The sequence below is a fragment of the Mytilus trossulus genome, unplaced genomic scaffold (assembly GCF_036588685.1).
Source record: "Mytilus trossulus isolate FHL-02 unplaced genomic scaffold, PNRI_Mtr1.1.1.hap1 h1tg000070l__unscaffolded, whole genome shotgun sequence".
In the NCBI taxonomy this organism is placed as follows: Eukaryota; Metazoa; Mollusca; class Bivalvia; order Mytilida; family Mytilidae; genus Mytilus; species Mytilus trossulus.
In genome coordinates, this window is record NW_026963294.1 from 4,150,853 (window position 1) to 4,171,826 (window position 20,974).

At 32.4% G+C, this 20,974-nt stretch overlaps 1 protein-coding gene across 1 annotated transcript; it reads left to right on the forward strand.

Annotated features, from left to right (window-relative positions):
• The first annotated feature begins 5,402 nt into the window (after positions 1-5,402).
• LOC134699442 (methylthioribulose-1-phosphate dehydratase-like) lies at positions 5,403-13,947 on the forward strand. Its single transcript, XM_063561039.1, has 8 exons — positions 5,403-5,516; positions 6,077-6,171; positions 7,974-8,022; positions 8,921-9,038; positions 9,677-9,799; positions 10,145-10,218; positions 13,178-13,284; positions 13,827-13,947. Exons 1-8 carry the CDS (start codon positions 5,487-5,489, stop codon positions 13,930-13,932), a joined length of 702 nt encoding a protein of 233 aa, XP_063417109.1. The 5' UTR covers positions 5,403-5,486; the 3' UTR covers positions 13,933-13,947.
• The last annotated feature ends 7,027 nt before the right edge of the window (positions 13,948-20,974 follow it).

The window sequence follows — 20,974 nt, forward strand, 5'->3', positions numbered from 1 at the left end:
CTCATATTATTCATACGAGTTCCATGAAAGTTATTGAACCTCACGGAAAATAACTACACATATATTGCGGACAACACAATACATTGCTCTACCGCATTATAACATCTGTGCGACAAACATAATGGTAAAAAAAAACCACAATAGCATAAACCTACTGACTCTTTTGGGCCGTATCGGTGCGCCGAGATGTGAATATTCAATTAGTATAGTTGCACCAGAGTTATCGTTCTTACTGCAAACAATACATGCAATAGGAGTAAATTAAGTAAATAAATATACGTTATCAGAGACAGTCCATTTTTGGGAGGGCTTTCTGTATATATATTGTTCTATTGAGTCCCCATTCCTGGTACATTTATTTAAACGATTTCATAAAATATTATTGAATGTGGTAGACACACACGTAATAAAAAAATATATGTTAACTTTAATCAGGAATGGGCCAAGCAAGGCTATTATGCATATTGATTGAGCTGTAACTGGTATGATACATATATCATATTGTTTACACAAATTCAGAACTTTGACCAGACTTTGTTTACACGTGTACTTTTATATACAAGGTAAATATATCCTTACGGTTAACAGTCTGGTACACTTAGTTTAATTTTAACTAATTCTGATACATGTACACAGCAAAGGTTAACTGGAATATCGGAATGTAGTAAGCGGCGTTCGGTAAAAGAGGGTCTAGTAGACTGCGTCCTTGCTATGAATCCTTTTAAGTATCTTGCTATATAAAATGTTCAAATATTTCAAGACAAGAGAACCAGTATCAGGAAACCAGATTTTATGAGATGTATAAGTACTAAGCCTCGTCTGATTGGGATTGGTCCGTTGATTCCGATACCTCTTTGAAGAGGAGTACCTTTGCATAGATAGGCTCCTGATCTTTATTTTACTTTTGTAAGATGTCAGACAAAATAATTTGATGCCATACCAATCTTTCCCACTCCGCTCGCTCTGATTGTGTTAATAACTTACGGTACATTAGAACATACACACACGTCATTAATCATATGAGTATATACACATTGTTATGTCATGTAAGTTTATAAAGACTGAATAAAGAGGGATAACTCTGATTAAATAAACATTTTCTTTTTTGCCGATGATTATTATGATTCAGCACAATTGTTTTCTTTCTGCAAAATTTAAAATCAGCTTTAAAAATTCACACAATAAAGTTGTCTTCATTGATCATTATCCATATTAAAAGTTTATTTGTATTTAAACATATTTTATATCGGGGAATTTGTTATCAATCTGAGACAGTCAAGTTACTCTTCTATGCCTATGGTTATATGTAGGACATCATTAAAGTAAAACACGTGCTTCGTCCTCTACTTGGTTTAAATCAAAGAACTGAAAACGCCGTTCATATCTGGGTAGCACTTACGTTGTAGTTTTCCAAGAGATTTGTACTTTCCATTATGCGATCAACTTTCCGGCTACTCGAAGTTGGCACACTATCGCAAATAATTCGTAATAAATAATCTGCTGTTGCGAAACTACATGTATGTTGTCTTCACTGTTATTTCGGTGGCTGAACAAAACAGAAGCAAAACCATAGCAATAAATATGTTGTTGCAAAATCATGAGTTCTTAAACTAATATAGGTTGCTGCACATTACAGACGCAAATCTGCTGATGCCAAAAAAAAATGTCTTTCACTCTTATACCGGCGACAGTACATAATAAATGCAAAATCTGCTGATGCTAATAATGTTGTTTTTCTCTTATATAGGTTGCTGCACATTATAGAAGCCAATTTATATCATATAATCTGCTGATGCGAAATCATGTTGTCTAACACTTTAATATCGGTTGCTGTACATTATAGATACCTATTAGATAGATATAGGAAGTTGTGGTATGAGTGCCAATGAGACAACTCTCCATCCAAATAACAATTTATAAAAGTAAACCATTATAGGTCATTGTACGGCCTTCAACACGTAGCCTTGGCTCACACCGAACAACAAGCTATAAAGCTTAAGGGTCTAAAAAATTACTAGTATAAACCCATTCAAACGGGAAAACCAACGGTCTAATATATATAAAAAAAAATCTGCTGTTACAAATTCATTCAGTCAATGCACATGATAAAAGCAAATTTATAGTTATTAATATGTTGATGCACAATCAATTTGTTGTAATTAATACCTATTATCGATAACTTCACAATATATAATCAAATTTATAGCTGCTGTTGCAAGATCATAGTCATTAATCAGCAATTATCAAAGTCTAATATCGGTGGCCGTACAATACAGGCGCATATTTATAGTACTAAATCTGCTATTGTAACATCCTGTGGTCTGGCAAAAAAATAAGATTAAACCACCCTGCATCATGAAAAAATAAACGGTAGAGCAATACATTATTCAACAAATGGTTAAATATTCGGCATACAAACAGTTAAATATTTATATACAAAAGATGATCCAAAGATGACGAACACCACTGATGTACATTTGTTTCATTATAAGATCCCTTTGGGTCCACTTTTTCCTCTCACTCATTCCATCAAAAAATGTACTTTTTAGGCTAAAAAATCAAAATGTGGGGGATAATTTCACACATTTATAAATGAAATATGACAATAAATGAGTAAATGAATTGTTCAAGCTGAAAGTATAAACTATCCATTCATATAATTTTTTTTCGACTCAACAGTTGTTTCAAAATGGCCTAACATAAAACCTAAGTTTAAACAGCGTTCAAGAGAGGGACATTTAAAAAATATCTTTTAGTAAACAATTATGTCTTGTTACATAGTTAACCCGATAAATAAATGAGTTAGAAAAAGCTTCCAAAGCACTGCCTTTCTATACCTAATAATATTCATAAAAAGAGTCATATTTCAAGACAATGTTCCCTCAAATATGGTTTTGGACTCAATCCACTGAGAATATTTCATATCTTTCAGAATGACCAATTTCTTCATCCCCCCCTCCTCTTATTCCCATGCAAAGAATGACGAATCCATTATTATATGCTATTATAAAATCAAGTTGTCTTATACACTCTCATATCAATGGCTGTGCATTACAGATGCACTTTTAAACTATCAAATCTGCCGTTTTGAAATCATGTTGTCTCTCTTCTTTTTTTTTTTTTTTGCTTTTTAATAACGTATAATGTTTAAAATATATAAATTATAAATCATTAAAAAAGCACGGTAAACTATTCTGTTTATATCATGGTTATGATGAGTCCTTTATTGGAAATAAAATAATCAATTATATCTTACTTATATACCGAGCAGTTTTCACGATACATTTTAACTTAGTTTTTAATTGTGTTTCAACTTGACAAAAATAGTGAAACGATAAACGAAATGGGTCAACTGAGTGCATCTAAACCTAATATTGGACATGTTTATATCACAGGTACACTTATTGGTGTCATGTGTGATTGTTTAGATCATTCTGTTCTGTATAGGCCCGTTCTGTCCAAGGTTCCCATGACCTATACAATTTATGTTTTATGATAAGTGCAAATTGTTTTATTTTATATTTGACAAATCATCATGATTTTTTTTTAAATTTTTAATATCAAATTGATAGTTGTGTCTTCTTCATACACGCACACACATACACACAAAGGCAAACAATTTAAATTTAAAAATGAGAAATGAGAAATGAACATATTTATTAGAATTATATTTTATTTGGAACGTTTGAAATTCATTCATACTGAAGGAACTCACATTATCTTTTTATCCAATGCTATATTGAAGGGCTGGGTTATATATATATATAATCAACAGACACTTCAAAAGATTTGACATTTTCATTTAAAGTAAACAAACCTTCTTTTTTTCAACGATTTCTAAACGGAAAATTCATGAAGATAAGCAATACATCATGTAAAGGTAGAAGCACTTAAACCTTTTGAGATGTTTAGGGAGAAACCATTTACTTGTAACAATTAAAGGGGTGGGGTGGGGTGGGGGGGGGGGGGGGGTAATGCTTTTTTTTTGCTTGAGTCAGTAAAAGCTTTTCGACGCTATCAATCAAACAGTATTCTTATTTCAAAATTTACACTATAGGGTATGACTGAGGAAAATTTTGACCACCAATATTTGTTTTCTCCATCAAATAGAGGATAAGAATATATTTTTAGGAAATATCGTACCCCTCTTTTTTTGTAGGTTAAATACAAAATAGTCGTTCCCTTAAACGATATTTCGTAGATGTGTTTATGGTGATAGTTACATCAATAACCGTCCGAGGGCACTTAGTCTGAATATATTTGATGACCTTTTATCGTGAACAAACCGATCTTTTGAAGCTTAAGTTACATAAGCATACATAGTAACTTCAATCATCTTACTACTAATATATAGACGTCCTGACTTGTGCCCTAACGAGTTATTTAAAGTTTATCAGCTACATATGTGACCTATCATATACAGATATCATGTGTCTGTATACATGGTATAGATCAGATGTTTTCTTTTTTTTTCTTCTTCATTCGTTAAACATGGTGAACGAAAGATAATCCAGTTTGGTAATAACAAAATCATGGAAAACAACAGTTACAGTCCAGATTTTTCCTATCTTTGAAACGGTTAATATAAAAAAGATGATGTGGTATGATTGCCAATGAGACAGGTATCCACAAAAGACCAAAATGACACAAACATTAACAATTATAGGTCACCATACCAGGCGCGGATCCAGAGGGGGGGGGGTTGGAACCCCCCTTTTTTTTTGGACGATCAATGCATTTGAATGGGGACATGTAATTGGAACCCCCCCCCTTTTGTCCTGGGTTAGGACCCCCCCCCCCCCCTTTAAAATGGCTGGATCTGCCCCTGCATACATTAAAACATGTATATATATATAAATAATTTACAGAGGAAATTCGAGGTCATGACTGATATTAACAAATTAAATAGCTTTCATAATTCTTATTTTAATTATCATTATAAATTCTTCTTTTCTTCGTCTTCTTTCTTCTATTTACTAGTTTTCATTATGTTTCATTATGTTTGTTTGTCAATGTATTTGCCACAACCAAAATTGGTTTTTGTATGTTTTGCAAATAAAGATATCTATTAAACGTCACTATCAGTCCAGGAATTTTCATAAGTGGGAAGTGGGGGCCCACTGACTGACCTAAGAGGGGGCCCACTTCAGTCACGCTTCAGCGATTCCCTATATAAGCAACCAAATTTTTTCCCAAAAAGGGGGGGGGGGGCGCCCCCCCCCCCCCCCCTCCCCCCAAATCCGCCTCTGACTATTATTAAACATTGTAAATAAATTAATATATGTTTAACCATCAAAATTGTTATCATGGTTTTTATTCTCTCAGTGTCAAAACGTGAAGGCTATGTATTGTTTGAAATCACATTTTGACCTGCGTGTACTAATACATTACATAACCTCGATTTAGATGAAATAAAGAAAACGGTAGCCACGCAGGTGAGGCATGATAGCCTATGGAAGTAAATTACATAATACAATCAGACAACGATGAAGAACAAGGATAAAAATTACCCACACGTAAGTAAACATTTTTTTAAACAAATTGAAATAATAGTTTCATGAGTTTTTGAGAATCTTTTTTTTTTTATACGAAGGTGTATTTTACTGCATAAAGCAAGTATAAGAGCCACGCGTATGTCTAAAATATGAATTTAAATTTATGGCATGTAAACATGGCAATTAATTTTTATTTTGTATTACAAGTTGCAGTTTAAAAACAAGATTTCGAACAAGTAATGCAAAGTCAGCAAATAAATAAATTTATGGCATGTAAACATATCAATTAATCTTTTTTTTATTGCAAGGTGCAGTTTTAAAACAAATAAATGTCGACAAAGTATTGCACAGACAGAAAATAAATTATATTTGTTTTTGTATTAAAAAACTGTTGAAGTTAATCCACGAACAAACATAAATGATTTCTTTTTATTGTTTGATTTTATTTGTTTTGTTGCTTTGAGTTGTTCTTGATTTTTTTTTTTTTTAAGTAGGGGGGGGGGGGGGGGGGTGGTCAGAATTTGAAATAGAATTAATGAAAATGTCAATTTTAATAAAGAGAAACGTTTATTATTTTGCAGGACCACCCACGTAATCTTATACCAGAATTGTGTAACCAGTTTTATCATTTAGGATGGGTAACTGGTACTGGAGGGGGAGTCAGTATCAAGCAGGGGTATGTTTATACATTTATATCGAACTCACAATTTGCTTTATTCAGTAAATAGATATAGGAATATGTGGTGCGAATGCCAATGAGACAACTCTCAACCCAAATAACAATTTATAAAAGTAAAGCATTATATTATAGGTCAATGTACGGCTTCAAAACGGCGCCTTGGCTCACACCGAACAAAAAGATATAAAGGGCCCCAAAATTACACCTTCTTTCCAAAATGACCACACAACAGTGATACTTTTAATTTTAAACGGTTATTTTTTTCTAAAGTTTCTTAAATCTTCGAGTTTTAGCATTTTCAAAAAGTATGTATTATCGTTTACAAAATAAAATCACAAGGGATCGGTATACATCGTTTGGTTCGAAAAGGGGATCGTTAGAAGCAATCTTGGTTTGGCCAAACAATATATCGTATTGGGTTTTCTCCATGTTGAAGGTCGCATGGTTGCCTATAATTGCTTACATCACATTCATTTAAACTTTGCCGAATAGTTAGTAATTATACCTAATCTCCTTATCTCCTTATTTTTATATAGATAATAATACATTTATTTCGTCAACTAAACAAAGCCCGTCGAAGGAAATAATATCACTTTTCACAGCAGTTTCACCCTTATAACAATTACGATGTGTATGGTTTGTATAAAGGTCTGTAGAGGGTTTGTTGCAATACTAAGTTATTAATTTCTGTTCAAAAGGACAATGTACGATAGGGCGCTTTTTTGCCCCCCCCTATTTTCTCATTTTTTCAAATTTTGTTTTGGAATAAAATTGAGAATGGAAATGGGGAATGCGTCAAAGAGACAACAACCCGACAGCAGAAGGTCACCAACCGGTCTTCAGTGCTAGGAAAGCTACTTATCATGTTAAAATATTCCCTTAGGTTTGAAGTTTGTTTTTGATGAACTTCAAAACCTTTAATTCTAGAAAATGGGTGAGAGAACATTACTTTTTTTGTTCAGTGTTTCAAAAAATTGAATAGCGTTCGCTTACGTGACCCGGAGAAAATTATGGCGATTCAGACAGCAAAAACAGTTCTCATTACATTGGAATAAAAAACATATCCTGGGTCACGTTGGCGTATCCACTTAAAACTAAAAATTAGCTGTACTGAACACATGCAAAGTGGAAAATAATAACAATATTTGAATAATAACAGAAAGTCCATACCCCCCCCCCCTTTTTTGCCTCGCCCAGTTGCTAAAAATAGTGGTTTTGAAGTTCATTCAAACAAACTTCAAACCCTCATGGAATATTTTAACATAATAAGTGGCTTTCCATAACAGAATTTGAAAAATGAGAAAATTGGGGGGGGGGGGGGAGGGGCATAAACGGGCCTTATCGTACATTATCCTTTCCCCTGATGGCCTCCATACTGTATTTATCTTTGAGTTTTCTCAATCTAAAGTTTTCCGTGCTTATATGTCGCGCCTTGTTCCTTTGCATATATGTATCAGAACGGAGCAATTGAAGGATTTGTTTTTAATTATATTGCTTCATTCTTTTCCGGAACATACATGAAATATTGGCCACTGCAATTGAGTTAAACAAAATGCAATCTTTTTAAATGGAACAAATATAAGATAATTTACTTTATATAGATAAAGGAAGATGTGGTGTGAGTGCCAATGAGACAACTCTCCATCCAAATAACAATTTAAAAAAGTAAACCATTATAGGTTAATGTACGGCCTTCAACACGGAGCCTTGAAATTGGCTCACACCTAACAAAAAGATATAAAGCTTATGACTTGTATATATACGAACAGTACACATAAATTGTTGTTGCTTTTTTTCAGAGAAGAAATATTTATAGCTCCGTCAGGTGTACAGAAAGAACGAATTCAAGTAAATATATTTGTTTCTCTTTTTTTGTATTTAACACAGAAAACTATTGCATTCTTTGAACATAAGAAAACAAGGAGATGTTAATGTCTGAATCGATCAGACGAAAACGGACACACAGTGGCAATTATAAGATGCATATCAGAATAAGAATATATAAATGTGATATGAATATGAGCCCTGTTTTGTACTAGACCGACATGTTTAGACTGGTTCTCTGGCCTCTGTCTGTTTGGCTTTGATAACCGTATGTTGCAAGGGAGAGGACCAGCCTACCGACATGTTTAGCCGAAATAATATTACAATTTCCTTGTTCACATATAATAGTAAAAGTCTCCAAGAAGACATATTACCGTATCTGAACACATTATTCGGACACCGGAACTCCTGAAATAAGTCCCATATAATAAACGTAGTTTTTTGGTTGTTTTGAGCAGAAAAATAATTAAAAAATCAAATACGTCATATATTATCACAAATCGCCGCTCATTAACAGTCAATGGTCTGTCTAAATTAAGTAAAAGAGGGACGAAAGATACCAAAGGGACATTCAAACTCGTAAATCTAAAACAGACTGACAACGCCATGGCTAAAAATGAAAAAGACAAACAGAAAAACAGTAGTACACATGACACAACATAAAAAACTTAAGAATAAACAACACGAACCCCACCAAAAACTAGGGGTGATCTCAGGTGCTCCGGAAGGGTAAACTATATTCTGATATATATTAACGTTAAATTTGTGATCGCGGATTTTACAAATTAAGAACCTGTAGACTTGTTTCAGTCAAAATCAATTGCTAGCAGCTCTTTTCATTTGTTTTGGAAACGAGTCGTATAACTGATGACCAAATTGGAACTATTATTTGCAACATTGCCTAATTTGATTCTGTTTTCAGCCTGAAGATTTATTTGTTCAGACGATACATGGTGAAGATATCAGCCACCCCCCACCGTCCAAAAAATTACGAAAAAGTCAATGTACGCCATTATTCATGAATGCCTTTACCATGAGAGGTAAGCTGTGTCCTAAAAGGTTAAAACACAACTGTAAAACAACATAAAAACTAAATAATTAGCCATTCAAATGTAAATGATTTCCGTTATTAAACACGTTCCTAGTTAATAAATGACATGGACGTTTTTACCTAGGTTATACGAAATTTGAAAAACCTGGAGATGAGTTTCTAGGACAACTAGTCTGGGCACATATTTTTATAAACAGATAAACTGTCTTAAACAACAATAAAACATGAGAATACAAAAAATCCAATTGTTTTATGTACTAGATCATTACTTTTATTGAACATTTTCCTCGACAAATTCCTGGACACTTTTACCTAGGAATATTGATGACATGGACATATATATTTTACTGACATGGTAAATTTTGCAGCTATGGGCTTTTTATACTACATGTTTTTTACACACTTTTTACCAGGACTAAATTATATCTTGCACATTATCATCGCATGTAGCTATATATAATAGATTAAAAAAAATCATTACACCTTTAATAGGCTTTCAAATATTCGGTTCAAGTTGAGCGTTCCTGACGAAAAAAAAAACGCAGGCAAGCGCATTGGGGGCATACGATTTATAAGGTGATGTTTTAATTATTGGCATGTTTTCCTAATTGATTTTTTTTTCTGAAGGGGCTGGTGCTGTTATACATACGCATTCGAAGCATGCTGTCATGGCAACACTGTTGTATCCTGGGACAGAATTTAGAATAACTCATCAAGAAATGATCAAAGGAATACAGAAACATAATTCAGGTTTGTACTTAGTAATACTTCAAGTTAGATATATGAAGATGTGGTATGAGGGACAATACGACAACTCTCCATCCAATTTACCATATATAAAAGTAAACCATTATAGGTCAAGGTACCGCCTTCATAACGGAGCCTTGGCTTGCACCGAACAGCAAGCTATATAGGGCTTCAAAAAATTCTAGTGTAAAACCATTCAAACGGGAATCACAACGGTCTAATGTACAAACATTTTCTTGTTTGAAACTGCGAGTACGCATTCAACGAAGTGGGTGTAAGCTTGTTCTGAGTCAGCTGTTTAACACTGCATTGTTTTGTGTATGCATATAATTCTATATTATTTTGAAGGCGGTCACTACAAATATGACGATGAATTGATCGTGCCTATAATTGAAAATACACCAGAAGAAAAAGATCTTAAGGTAAATTAATTGATAACTAATTTTAAAACATCATAAGTCAAACTGATTTAAACAAACACAAACCAATTGAAATAAAGTTATTATATGATATCCGGGGAAAAAAACCCGGAGCATCTCGGATGCATTGGCAGAATAAATGTTCGGCGTCAGTTGTGGATGGATTACCCGACATGCAATTCCACTGACTAATCACCAAAGTTAAAGTTGTACTTACATGAGAAACAATTCGGCTGACACATGACGAGTAAGATCCACATGATATCTTTTCATTGGAGCATCTGCATTCAGCGCCCGGTTTTAATTAGGACCCGTGTTGCTCATTTTTTCGTTTTCATGTTGTATTTTGTATTGTCATCGTTGTTTGAATTTGGTCTTGTTTTGATTGACAGTTTGTCTTTGAAGTTAGATTTCAAATATCCCTTTAGGAACACTCAACTCTATTTTGCGTACATATTAAATTTTAATCTTGGTATCTATGGTGAATTTCATTACAACCACTGGGTCAATGCCATTAATGGTTGAGTTTTTATTCTACGAGGGTATCACCAGTCCATGCAGTAGTCAGCACTTCTGTGTTTGACATGAATTATCATTGATAATTATGTTTATAATTATAAATTTAATTTACTGTTTACAGAACTTTGAACTTTTGAAATTCTATGGCTTACTCTAACTCAGGAATAGATTACCTTAGCTGTATTTGGCAAAACTTTTAAGCATTTTTCCTCCTCAATGCTCTTCAACTTCGTATCTTATTTGGCCTTTTAAGCTCACCTGGCACGAAGGGCCAAGTGAACTTTTTTCATCACTTTGCGTCCGGCGTCGCCGTTCGTCGTCGTAGTCGTCCGTCGTCGTTAACTTTTACAAAAATCTTCTCCTCTGAAACTACTGGGCCAAAATAAACCAACCTTGGCTACAATCATCATTGGGGTATCTAGTTTATAAAATATGTGGCGTGACCCGTCCAACCAACCAAGATGGCCGCCATGGCTAAAAATATAACATAGGGGTAAAATGTAGATTTTGGCTTATTACTCTGAAACCAAAGCATTTAGAGCAAATCTGACAGGGTAAATTTGTTAAGCAAGTGACAATCTATCTGCCCTGAAATTTTCAAATGAATCGGACAACCGGTTGTTGGGTTGCTGCCCCCAAATTGGTAATTTTGAGGACATTTTGCTGCTTTTGGTTATTACCTTGAATATTATTATAGATATAGATAAGCTGTAAACTGCAATAATGTTCAGCAAAGTAAGATCTACAAATAAGTCAACATGACCAAAATGGTCAGTTGAACCCTGAAGGAGTTTTTGCCCTTTATAGTATTTTTTTACCAATTTTTCGTAAATTTTTGTAATCTTTTACAAAAATCTTCTCCTCTGAAACTACAGAGCCAAACTTAATCAAACTTATCCACAATTATTATTAGGGCATCTTGTTTTAAAAATGTGTCTGATGACCCGGCCAACCAACCAAGATGCCACCATGGCTATAATTAGAAAATTGGGGAAAACAATGTAGATCTTGGCTTATAACTTTAACCAAAGCATTTAGAGCAAATCTGACAAGGTGTTAAATTTGGTAATCAAGTCAATATCTATCTGCCCTGAAATTTTCAAATGAATTTGACAACTGGTTGTGAGCCAAAGAATCGATTCCCTAGCTCAGTTGATTAAGACTGGCTTTATATGTTCTACCTGTACTGAGGGGAAGCAATCCCGCTACACTGCAAATATAATGTTCAGCAAAGTAAAATCTACAAATAAGTCAATATGACCAAAATGGTTAGTTGACCTCTTAAGGAGTTATTGCCCTTTATAGTAAATTTTTAACAATTTTCCTTAGTTTTTACAAAATATTTTCCTCTGGAACTGAAAGGCTAAGTTAACTAAAAGGCTAAGTTCATTATATTAGGTAGACAAAATTGTAAGTAGCAAGAACGTTCAGTAAAGCAAGATCTCTAAACACATCATCATCACCAAAACACAATTTTGTCATGAATCCGTCTGACGATCTGTTTTCTTTGTTTGATATGCATATAGAACAAGGTGAGCGACACGGGCTCTTAAGAGCTTCTTGTTTAACTTGTTTTAGATTCGAGGTATACTGACGAGTCTTTTGTAGACCGAAACGCGCGTCTGGCGTAAATACTAAATTCCAATCCTTGTATCTATGATGAGTTTACTTCCTGACTCGTACACTATCTAATCTCACGATTTGGGAAAACGACAACACCGGCAGACATTTGATTATTAAACATGAGCAAATGTTGTTTTTGGTTTTTGTTTTTTTTAAACATTATTTTTATTTTTTTATGTTGAACTGCGGGCCTGAATCATACTAGGTACTTTTGTTTGTGTTCAATGTATTCAACTTAGTTTCCAACAAATATGTACAATACAACAGTTGTTTTGTTGAAAGAATATGAATACTGAAGGGTTTTGGATTTTTAAACGTCCAGCGGCAAATATATGAGAACGAGAACGTGGTAAAGAACCATACAACATACCATATGAATAACGTTATAATGTATCATTTAATAATCAGATGGAAGCCAAAATAAAAATACAGAATAAAGAAAAATCGGGTGCTGGAATATATAAACAGAGAAAAATGGAAAAATAAAATAAAGCTAAAGAATAGGGAAATAAAGAACTCCCCCATCCATGCCTTCCGTCATGATATATGTTACAGGTACACATTATTATAATTCCGAGTCGATCAGCTTAAATTCGCACTCGTTTTAGCCGAGAGACATTAAACATACAATTTAATGAAGTCTGTGATTTGGCCTGACCATTTCTCTAAATCAAGACATCCTGCATCATAACACGCTACCGTGAGCATTTATTAAAACCACCAAATTTGTATATAAAGAATTCATGCACTACATGTTTTACTTGTATTGGTGTCGTAAATACTTTATCCTCAAATTTAACCTATTTTAAATGTGTTACAGAAAAGAATGGCATTGGCAATGGAAGATTACCCAGAATCCTGTGCTGTACTTGTTCGTCGTCATGGAGTTTATGTCTGGGGACCAACGTGGGAAAAAACCAAGACTATGTATGTTTAGATAATTGTCCCGATCAGACATCAGTTTGACTTTTGATAAGCACAAACAAAAAGAGTGTAACGTAGACCGTACACATCCATTTGACAACAATTAAAAACAATTAAAAAAAATAGATATAATTTTGTTTATTTCATTTTGTCGCTATAGTCAATGAAGTGTTAGCTTGATCAGATATCAAACTAGTACATGTACTGAACTGCATTTCGTTTATTCCAGCAGGACATTTCAAACAATCTATATGCGTACACTCTGAAACATAACAAGACAATTGTTACAAATTTATTTTCTTCATATAACATATCAAAATAATTTAAAGTTTTACTATACAAGTTGTTGATGATATACCTTTTCATTTCATTTCATTTTTTTAACTTTTCATTAGGCCAAATAAACATGTATATATTTTTCAGATGTAACTGGAACCCCACATACTATTTTATTTGGCCTTAGTAAAAGACTACTTTTAGTCCAATTATCTTTTATTTTTGAAACATGTATATATATTATATATATGTTTTTTTTTAATTTCCAGGTGCGAGTGTTACGATTATTTATTTGAAATTGCCATCGAGATGAAGCAAAACGGCCTTGACCCTGAAGAGGTACCAGTACCTCCAAAAGGAGCATACATCCAGTGATATAAGCATCTGATTAACATGGAATCCAATACTAGTAACTTATCATACACAAAGACCTGGGTCAATCAACGCACACAGAGTCAGCAGTAATTAAATGTTGAGTTTATGCTCAATGTTGTTGATGGAAAATATTAAAACAAATTATTTTCATATATAAACTTGTTGATGATTGTATTGAAAGTTTTTGACAATTTGTGTGCAGTAGTCCGATGTGGTATAAAAAACAAATTATTCAAATTCGATTGTTAATTATTATGTTTTTTTTCTATCTCTAATGTACATGTATGTTATACGGATATTGTCAATGAATGTCTAGCGTATTTGACCATTATTGTGTCCAATCAGAGTAAACATTGTCTGCCATACTTAAAGCATAGTTATGATGGTTATGCGCAGAGTTATTGATAGAAAATATCAAACCAATATATATAATTGTTGATGATAGTTTTGAAAGTTACATGAACATTTGTGTACAGTAGATTGACTTGTATCAAATAAACAATATAAAAAAAAAAATACTATTATCATTTTTGTGTACGCCACTTTAGATTTTAGTGTTCACACGATACGATTTTAGTCGAAAGCAGTTGTACAGGTAAAAATCGAATGAATATCGAATGGAAAATTATATCGTGTGAATGCACCTTTAATTAGTATTCTTTTAGGAGTTTTAGTTCTAATATCACCATCCCGTTATAGTCATATCTTTCTATGAATATTAGGCGTATGTCATTACTTTTCTATACAAATAAAAACTTAACATTTTATATACATGTAGTTGTAATTAAGCATATTACCATCAAGTTTTTCCTGGACTTTTACTTTTGGACAGAGATGTGGTGGCTCCTGTTTGTTTACGATGCGCCCAAGTCAATTACAATTTAATAGAGTTCGTTTCATAACCGAGAAGAAGAAGAAGAAAAAGACCTTAAAATTATACTTGCAGTGAACAAAATGATGGTAGCTAATACGGGTGTAAGCTCTATTAATCAGTCGGAGCATAGTAATTTAACCATCATGGTTATTGGTTATGTTCGTGTTGCTCAGTCGTTGTGCGATATTGTGTGAACTGTAAATGGTCTTTTTCTTTTCTGTCATAGTGTTGTATTGCCCTTGTCTCGACTTAAGCTTTTAAATGTTTCCTTGGTATCGTTGAACTCTTTTTCCAATTTTTTTTCTGCTTCAGAAAAAAAAGTTAAAAACAAATCGATTCATTGCAATAATTCTAACTGATTTATATCCTTTAATTTGTGATATGGTTGACGTATGAATAGTGTTCCCCTTGCATGCTTTTAAAATGCCAATTATCAAAGGAGTTTAAAAGAAACCCAACATTTCTGATCTATTCACTGTAGCAAAAACTTGAAGCGCATATACCATGTATACATTCCCAAGGACGTACAACAAAAGCCTTACCAAAAATAACACTTGTTCGGGCATCAAACTTTAGGAAACGTTCTGATAATTTGTCTTTATTTTTATTATTTGTCTGTCTATATCATGTATATCGTGATATAATACAAATGCAGTACTTTTGTTCAACATGAATTCATCTGTCATTTTTGAGTGACAGTGTGTCACATGCACACTTAGGGAAAGCAATTAACAGCACTATATTCAGATTGTCAAAATATATCCTATTCATTTGTATAGAACTGCTGTTGACAGACGTTAATTATATATTTATACTAAAAGTAATTGATGGCATTATCAGATTTCCGAATAACGCAATAAAAGGCACGTTCATAGATTGACATGCTTTAAGAATTCTAATACTAAGGCAATTAATTGCAGAGAAAACAGGATGCTTTACTTGTCAAATAAGAATTCAAAAGGAAATGAAATGTGATACTTATGTTATATTTGAAATCATAATGATAAGAATAAGATGACACAGTTTAAGTCGTCAGCTGTCTTTTAGACTATTGTCACAAAATATAACTTTGCATATTTATCACTAGTTTAAAGGAACTGTTAAGGTTATTAACCCCTTCTTTAGCCATTTAATTACGAAATTTACAAACTGCAATAGAATCAAAAAAGCAAAAAAAAAAAAAAAAAAAGTCGAGATGGGCCATTGTTGTGTACATATACTGAGGAGAAAACTTAGCGCAAAGCCTTATTATTCGTTGTTTCATCGCGTTTATTAGAAAAGGGAATTTTATGGCAGATAAAACGAAATTTTGGTAGAAAATCCACAGACTGTAATGCATAGAATTTTGTTATAAAATTCAGAACATTGATGACTTAATTGTTTTTCTATGATTTGCTAGCGCTTATATTGTTGGCAAACTTTCTAAAAATCCTTTAAATTACAGAATATCTCGTGCTGAGTCCCGAAAGTGGAGCTCACCCTAACAGGTGTACTTGAATTGGTGCATATTTTTATTTGCAATTGCCGAATATGAGAGTACAAGGATAAATGCTGTGGATTTTCTATAAAATTTCCATATGTTTAGCATTGAATCAACTACAGGGTACATACTCCGTCAGCTTTCTCCATAATATCATGTTATTCAGTGGGAGTTATCGCTCTTTGTCTGTCTTATATGTAAAGTAACAATAGGATACAACGTTGATAAAAGAAAGAAAATTAAAACACTTTCATAGACGTTTATTGGTGCATATTTAGATATATATGAAGAACCATTATCAAAAGTGATTTTAACTATAGAAGGAACTCTAAACTAAAATTAGCAGCTAAATGTCATGGCATTATCTTGTACTTGTTATTTTTTGACAAGTATTAAAATCGCCACTTTAAATGTAACAACTGTAGAATGGAAGGGAATTTAAGTTCTACGTTTTAGCGTTTCCTTCTCTTTTACGTGTTACTCCTGATGTAATAAATCCGCCAACAAAGTAGCAAATGTCTCGCGCCCTTCCTCGTGTTTTTGGATAGGGAAAATGTCATGAGGGTCTGGATGGCGAGTCTTCCTTTTCTGCGTTCTTTAATTTCTATGTATTTTTTATTTTTTAATTTTAACTTTTTTGCCCATTATTGTCTATTTTTTATATTCTTGCACCTCAATATTGTCTATTTTTTTATATTCTTGCACCTCAATATTCTTTTTTTTTGTTCCATTTTTTTCTCAATTTTCTTATTGTTTGCCCATTACCATGATCATGATGATTACTTTACTTTTTATTCAATCATGATCCGTCTATGTGTTATTCGAATAAGTACACGGGTTTGCTTTAAGGCGAAAGAACTACGTCATATCAGAATATGGGCGCATTAGGTTTCTGCATTTTGATTATAGAGGCTTATCATGATCGAAGTACTTCTTCTACCTCCCCTTTGGTGAGCAAGGTAGGCAACAGGTTTTCTTGGCTAATGGAACAGGCAAATATTCAAAATTTAAATGCGGAATCGAAAATACCCTTTAACAAAAACAAAATTGCGGAAAAGAGTACTATACAAGTACTTGAAAGTAAGAAATTTAATACAGGAACGTAAAAATACGGTAACGTCAAACGCCACTTGAGATCAAACGACGTGCGTGTACACCTTTAAGTTTCAGGTATATCTATAATGAACATTCCATTTGGTCATGTTGTAAACTATTTTTCTGGTTCTAAAAACTTTTACCACAATATTATTCAGTTTGCAACAGAAATATCTGTCGTTCGGGTTAATCAAATGTCACCCGAGCCATGCAGGTTAAATCAAATACCGACTACATGTAGCTTGTCAATAGTTATCAAAGGTACCAGGCTTATAATTCCGTATTTATAACTTTATTCTAAGATTAGTCAAAATCTATAACTTTATTCTAAGATTAGTCAAAATCTATTAATTTATTCTAAGATTAGTCAAAATCTATAACTTTATTATAAGATTAGTTAAAATCTGTAACTTTATTTTAAGAATAGTCAAAATCTATAACTTTATTCTTAGATTAGTCAAAATATATAACTTTATTTTAAGATTAATCTATACAAAATTAAGTGTCGTGAAATGAGAATGCAGAGTTTGTTGGCCTTTTTTTTTTAAAGAGCAGAGCATTACATGTATACAGAAATAGCTACAAAGACGTCACAATTTGCGTTTTTAATTTTTTTTCTAAAAAAATATATTTTACCATCTATATACATGATATAGTAGAACGTTTCCTCGCTCAGGAAAAAAATAAGTGTCCACTGCGTAAACCCCATTTACATGTACAAATAATAACAACAGTGACCTTGTTAATGTGTATGTATTTTAACGAGAAATTTACGCCTTCATCCCAAGTTTTTATAATGATATTTGAAAGAAAAAATGATCAAAAAATCTTTTATAAAATTTAAAGTAATATCTATCGTCAAAATTTTAGACTCCCATGCTAGAGTACATGTAGCTAGTAATACTAGAAAGTCCAATTTTTTAAACTTATATCTAATTTCTTACTTAACCCTTGGGAGAGTAAAGCTGTATAGCGTTGGACAAAACTCATTTTATTTAATTAAAAAATAATGACATTTTATAAAGAAAAATATACAGCATAGACTCAGACGGTATTAATCTTAATCATTTCTGTGTAAGCTTTTTAAACTGCACCATGCAATATCAGTAATAAAGAATGAACACATAATGCGAAGTGCGTTAGACATAAAACATATGATGTATTGATATCTGTCGGGCACTTCGTTTACAAATACTATTGATTCATTAATATTCATTGAATACCATTTTTTTTGTGGATTTTATGGGTACAAGGGAACCACGTATTTAAATGTTCAACGAATTACAAATTTTCTCAAGGAATGTATGAAAACTTTTTCAAAACCACGAATTAAATATTTTTTCAAATATGCAAGTTTTCTTCAAACCATGAAAATTGGTATCCACGAAAATATATTAATCTACATTATTTGAAATTAAAAAAGGTAATACAGATTTAATTTTGCTCGGTAGTAGATGGAGAGATTCTTGAATGGAGGCAAAACCGATACGAAAATGAACGAAATCGTTTTTCTGGCACTAAACATTGCCAAAGCTACATTGCTGTTTATTTTATTAGTAAAACAAATCAAGCAGGGTCAGGTTGACACCTCGGAGCAAAGAAAATAACTTACACACTTTAGTTAAAGGACTACTTAGTAACTGTATGTGTCAGTCATTTTTATAATTGCTTTGATAAAATAACCATTCAAGGACTTGAAAACAAAATAGTGAGTGAACCTTTCTCTTGATAATATATTGAATCACACCATGCCTATATCTGCAGAAATAAACACACTTTTGTTTCCTGGAATTTCCGGAATTGTACTATAGAGAATTTTACTGATTTAATATGATGGGTTTAACAAGAACTATAGGAATAACTCAATGTGTTTTTAGCTTTATTATAGTTAACTGGTGCAACGGTCTTTTTATTTTCAAATTATTGGTTCATTTAATTTTTACATTAGCAAAATATTCTTTAAGAGAATTGTATTATTTTAAAAAGGCTACGATTTATTTAGCTTCAAGATGAAACGAATTATGAATACAAAGCATCAAACAGATACAAGACAAATAATTTGAATTCGGAATGGTTCACATTAACATGATTAACTTCAACTACAAAACTACTCTAAGTGTTGTTCGTTTCTAGTGTTAAACTTACATGAAGCAAACGGTTAATTATGTTCTGACAATAACGTATGGGATGCATAGTAATACAAAAAGTTGATAATGTATACCAATTATCAGTTCGCATTTCTATGAGCCGATATGTTTTCAATGAAAGAAGGTCACACATGTTGCATGTAAAATCAATAGCAAAAAACGTGTTTGATTCATTTAGTAGCCTAATGACTTGTATACTTCAATGGCCTTATTTAAAAAAAAAAACGACGAAAAACCTTGTTAAATGCGATGTAACAATGTCAAAAACGAAGTTGATTGCCTAAAAAAAAAATCATTAAAACGTGATAATTACATTTTAAGTATTTCATGTTAATGAGAATTATTTATTAAAGGTTCAAATTATATTAATATTTTCTTTAAAAAAATGTGTTTGTCAGTGGACAAAAAATATTAATCAAAAAGTTGGGTCCTGCAAGTAGTTATTAATGGTACCAGGATTATAATTTAGTACGCCAGACGCACGTTTAGTCTACACAAGACTAACCATATCAAAATATTTATTTAGCCAAACAAGTTAAAAGTTGAAGAGCATTGAGGATCCAAAATTCTAAAAGGTTGTGCCAAATACGGCTAAGGTATTCTATGCCTGGGATAAGAAAATCCTTAGTTTTTTGAAAAATTCAACGTTTTGTAAACAGGAAAACTGTATAAAATTATCACTTATTGATATTCATGTCAACACCGAAGCAAAATCACAAAATTCGGTCCGAATTAGCTGGTGTCAATAGAAAAAATATAGTAAATGTTGAATAAAAAAATTTTTTCGGTTTATTTAAAATGTTTGTGTTTTTGTTTAAATATATATAACAATAAATATGATAAGTCATTTAGAAACGAAAAAAACGATAAAACAACAGAAGCCAAAAATAAGTTCTGAGCCACGTAACAGTGCTATCTCATTTAGGAAAACAATGAAAAATTAAACAAGAGAAATAACAATGCTTGAAAACCACATGACACGCCAAAAGAACCCATCAGGAACAGAGAGTAATTGTTGAATATTTTATTATCATTACCACGCATATTCATTTTCATAAAATATTTGCAAATATGAATAATTAACAAACATAATGGTTAAATCTCAACAATGGTGAACCATTTACAATATCCCGTATAGTTCACCAGGGAATGGACAAAATAATAATGGGACATTTTCAGTAAACCATTTAATCAACTTCCAAGATAATCATTCGTATAATTTCTCCAGAGTGTTGTCTCAGATACTTTAGCTTACCATCGTGTTTCTTGCAACAGGAAATTCCAATATTTGTTTATTGTTTTATTTCTTTAATTGTTAACTGTTTTCCGATGCAAAATGAAATGAGTTTACATTTTCGGTTGATTTTAAAAGTACACAAAGGCTGCTTTTATATGACTTTAATAATTTTTAAAAGTTTATACCATGGAAAATAAATAACAAACGTG

What these genes read in the sequence shown, in the direction of transcription:
- LOC134699442 (XM_063561039.1), top strand. Translation starts at nt 5,487, where the DNA reads ATGAAGAACAAGGATAAAAATTACCCACAC. An exon ending in TACAGAAAGAACGAATTCAA is followed by an intron (nt 8,023 to 8,920) that starts GTAAATATATTT and finishes TTCTGTTTTCAG; the next exon opens with CCTGAAGATTTATTTGTTCA. An exon ending in AATACAGAAACATAATTCAG is followed by an intron (nt 9,800 to 10,144) that starts GTTTGTACTTAG and finishes ATTATTTTGAAG; the next exon opens with GCGGTCACTACAAATATGAC.